The sequence below is a fragment of the Loxodonta africana genome, chromosome 10, assembly GCF_030014295.1.
Source record: "Loxodonta africana isolate mLoxAfr1 chromosome 10, mLoxAfr1.hap2, whole genome shotgun sequence".
Lineage (NCBI taxonomy): Eukaryota > Metazoa > Chordata > Mammalia > Proboscidea > Elephantidae > Loxodonta > Loxodonta africana.
The window spans coordinates 30,266,470-30,270,948 of NC_087351.1; the positions used below are offsets into that span (position 1 = coordinate 30,266,470).

Consider the following 4,479-nt stretch of genomic DNA (forward strand, 5'->3'; position numbering starts at 1 on the left):
TTTGGTTAGCAGCCAAAGACTTAAGCACTGAGGTACCAGGGACCCCTCATGAGGTGATGAGGTTCTAAATACAAGGATTAGCAGTATTAATGGAAAGTTAGGAACAGGTTCAAGAGCCACATCCCTTAAATTTGCTCTTCTTCATGTTTCTGGGTCTCTTCACATATAGTCCCTTCGTTTTAGAGTGCACTCATCACCCTCTTCACTGGCTAGCTTCTTTCTGATTTCCTCAAAACTTAGTGCAGGTGTTGTGTGCCCTCTGATAAGCCTTCCCCTCCACCTCGTCACCTGGGATTTCCTCTATCATGACTGTACCTTCTATCTATATTTATTCGTGTACATTGTAATTGTCTACTTACCTGTCTCATCAAATCTTGAATGCCTAAATCTGAGTAGGCCAGTACCAGACCCAATAAATGTATGCATAAATGAATAACTCACTCAAGTCTATTGTTGAACTCACAACATTGACAAGGAGGTGGCAGTTATTACATAAGAGTAGCATGGTATATTTTCTCCTAAGGAAGTGAAATCATAGAGCTTTAAAGAACAAAAGCCTGATGTTATGAAGGAAGCACTCAACCGATATCAGGAAGTCATTTGTTCCTTAAAATTGTGAGTTTTGGGTCATGTGGTTTCTTAAAATGGGCTTATTTTTCTGATGTTACAGTAATGTTGATACCACTTAAGAAAGCAGTTTTGAAAGTCGGAAAGTCTTTTCTATGCTCTGCACAAGAAGTTCCTCTGCCACGCCCTGGGTTTCTCTTTCCAGAGGCTTAAAACCCTTCTTCCTCTGCCCTACATGGGTAGCTCTGACAGGTCGTAGAGAAGAAAGACACACAAAGGCCTCTGAGCCTGAGACTAAGGACTGCTTCCATCCTCAGTAGGACCCCAACACAGAGACCTGGTGAGTGGAGAAGGCTCTAGGCTGGGGAGAGAAAGGCAAGGTGGGCGATCAAGGTCAGCTAGATCAAAGGTGAACACCTCAGAACGTGAAGAGGGAAGGGACCAGGGTTTTGGCACAGAGGCCACTGAATATGTGAATACAGGACAAAGAGAAAAAGGGAGTCTGCCAATCAGAGGAAAGGTCTGTTTATCTCCTATTCCTCCTCACTGGGCTTCAGGTTCTTCATAGTATTGTGAGACTCAAGTGAGAAAGAAGATGGCTTAGAAAAAAAAGAGCTATAAAATCTTAAAGACAAATACTAACATCCAAGTGGTTACAATTAATCGTTTTCCTCTTATTACTTCTACTATTAATATTATCTTCCTTTTCTCTACCCAGGAAAGATGGTGCTAGATCTTCTGGGACACTTTCCTCACCTCCTATTGCTGCTGGGATTATGGGGGCCGATGCATCCGCTTTTTGCTGTACCTCAGAATTTGACCAAGGCTGAATGGTTTGAAATCCAGCATTTACAGCCAAGTCCTCTCCTATGCAATCAAGGAATGCGGGGTGTAAACAATTATATCCAGCACTGTAAGCCTGTAAATACCTTTCTGCATGACTCCTTCCAGAACGTGACTGCTGTCTGTAACTTGACAAACATCACCTGCAAGAATGGACTGAACAACTGTCACCAGAGCCAAAACCCTGTTAACATTACTCATTGCAGACTCACTGCAGGAAAGTATCCTAAATGCACCTACAAGAATGCTGCCCTATACAAGTCCTTCATTGTTGCCTGTGATCCCCCTCAGACGGGAGACCCTCCCTATCCGTTAGTTCCTGTGCACTTAGATAAGATCATTTAAGTTTTCTATCAGTTTTCCTCTCACTTGGCACAGGTGCTCTTAGGATCTCTTCTGCTTTTTCTTTTCTTCTCTCTCTTTCCCTGGTTCCTACAGAAGAAGAAGAAATGTATTGGAAGAATTAGAGTGCTCAGGATACCAGACCAAAGTTGGGACCAAGAGAAATAATTTCTCTCTCTTTTGGATCTCTGTGTGTTTTGAAGGAAGGCAATAGAAAGAGGGCAAGCTTTGTTACACTGTATTCACAGCAATAAAACCTTTTTCTGCTGCATTCTAAGGAGCGAGAGTGTGTTTGGAATCTTTTCATGCTGCTACTTTCTTATCTAGGCTTGCATTTGCCAATACTCAAAGAGAAACTATTTTGGTCTTAGGTCCTTAGACAAATTTTGAATTTCATTAATTCCCCGGGGTCTCTGCCACTTCCTCACCCCTGCCTCTTCTGGGACTTTGGAGCAAGACAGTCCTCTGCTCCTTCAACTCTGCTCACAGATTTACACATTTCCCTTGAAACCACTGTCTTTGTATGGAGGTGGCACTGATCCCTTATAGGGATCTGATGAAAATTTTCACACAGATTCTGCCACTGGCAACCAAAGGGTCCCAGATCTTTTCTGTTTGTTTCTATATTTAATCAGGTATTATTTTAAATAGAAGGCAGAAGTAGCACCAAGGGAACCCTGGTGGTGCAACGATTCAACACTCGGGAATAACCGAAAGGTGGGTAGTTCAAACTCACCCAGAGGATCTCAATACTATTCAGCTTTAAACTGTGTTGCATTTACATTTTATAGTGTCAAAGTCTTGAAGTAAAGTCTGTGGGGGAGTGAAGGGAAGGGTCTGTGATAGCATTTGGTATGAACCAGGGTAGGAAAGTAGCAGAAGCCTCAGGGAAGGGGATCTTCAGATAACATGCATTGGCCTCCAGAATAGATTTATGTAGCATTTAAGTAGTACCTGGAAATTTCCAGAAACTCTTGGAGAAGGCAACCTAATAAATGATTGTACTTCTGTTAGTCAATAACTCAGTTGCCCAAACGACTACATTTGGACACTCAAGGGGCCTCATGGGTTGAAGAATCTGCTGGATCTGGGCTACAGAAATTTTTGAACAGTCAGAAATAGTAAGAAATATGAAATATTACTTAAAATTAGCTAGATAAATTCTGAGGTGTGCATTCTATCTCATTTTTTTCCTATGACCTTAAAATTGTAAGTATTTTGTCAATACAGAAGGTTAAAGACAAAAAATACAAATATTAGTGCCATCTTTAGGCAAGGATTGTAGCAACAATACCTAATCCTTCTCTCACCTTCCCACACCAATGCCCTCCAAACAATTTGAGTCATTTTTTTGTCTCTGATCAGGGAGGAAACAAGGATGGGCATAACTTTTGGACCATCCTTTATGCCCAAATCCTTAGAAGTGGACTAGTCTGAGGTGGGAACTCCCCCGGTTTTCTTTTCCTGTTCTGCATGCAATTATCTATTGTGGAAGAAGCCAAGATGATCCACTAAGTCCAAAGTTCCTTAGATATATCCCTGTGGTGTTGGATATCCCTAAAAAAAAAAAAAATTTTTTTTTTTTTTTTTAATCATCTGGCATCATTATAGATGATTCAAAAGTAGTCTAAGCTTAGAAATGGATTCAGAAAATGATCCAGGTGTTCTTAACTTTAGCTTCGTACTAGATTTACATGGGAATGGCAAAGTGAAATTTTACTGGAGCCCTAGGATCCTGGAGAGCAACAATTGTTTGAGCCTCCCCCACCCCCAGAACCCTTTTGTTGCAGAGAATGGTTTACAATAAACTACTGACCTAGAAAGCTTTAAGATCTCTTTTGTATAATAAAACTTTAGATAGGCTTTTCCTTTGTTATCTCCCCAACCTTCCTCTCTCCTTCAATCTTCACATTCCAGGGCTTGATCCCTATCCCCACCCACTCCTTGCCCTGAGTCTCCCATGATTCACACAGACTTATCATAAGAAAAGAAAGCATTCCAAACAAAATGGCCCCGATGATAATCTTAGTAAATCACTCTGTCATTCCAGTAACTGATCCCCCTTAACTTTCTTTTCAAAACCTCCAAGTTTTTTCCCCAGTGTTACCCAAAGCTGGTCCTGCTCAGTGTGATTCCTCTATCAACAAAGACACACAGACTGTGAGGAGGAAGAGCATCAAAACTGCACAGGCAAGGAGCAAGGAGGCGTATACCTCAAATAAAACTCCCCAAACAAAGGGAGGCAGAACCTTTTATACCTTCTCTCACTTCTCCCTATGAGTCGGAATCCACTCGAGGGCACTGGGTTCTCACAAGGAAGTACATACAAACATTGTGCACACCATAAGACAATTGCATTTTTTTTCTTTGGCATTTAGGCTAGTAACCTGGGTTTGACTGGCTTGAACCACGCCCAGCACTTTGAGGAGGATGGTCAGGAAGGGGCAAATTCTGCTTGGTCTGAACAGCTCCCAGCTGAGCCACACCCATTGCCATCACCTAAGGTTTTATTTGCTGATGGACAGGAGGAGCAGGGGAGCAGCTCCTGGCTGCCTTGGCTGTCACCAGCAGAGTAGGAGTTGGTTTTTCTCCCCACATCATACTGTAGTGCTACTTCTCTCCCTTTCCTTAGTCCTTTCCCTTCCTGTGAAATAATCCTTTTGAATGAAAGTGTCCTTGACTGTTTTAACATTGTGTGGTGCAATTTTTTCTTTGACAGGAGTTTTG

The 4,479-nt window shown here is 42.0% G+C and overlaps 1 protein-coding gene across 1 annotated transcript; it reads left to right on the top strand.

Moving 5' to 3' along the window:
* The first annotated feature begins 699 nt into the window (after nucleotides 1-699).
* On the top strand, nucleotides 700-1,813 carry LOC100672957 (ribonuclease K6). Its single transcript, XM_003421603.4, has 2 exons — nucleotides 700-907; nucleotides 1,286-1,813. The coding sequence occupies exon 2, from the start codon at nucleotides 1,291-1,293 to the stop codon at nucleotides 1,753-1,755; it is 465 nt and encodes a 154-aa protein (XP_003421651.1). The 5' UTR covers nucleotides 700-907; nucleotides 1,286-1,290; the 3' UTR covers nucleotides 1,756-1,813.
* The last annotated feature ends 2,666 nt before the right edge of the window (nucleotides 1,814-4,479 follow it).

Coding starts and splice junctions, on each gene's coding strand:
- LOC100672957 (XM_003421603.4), top strand. CDS start 1,291: ATGGTGCTAGATCTTCTGGGACACTTTCCTCACCTCCTATTGCTGCTG.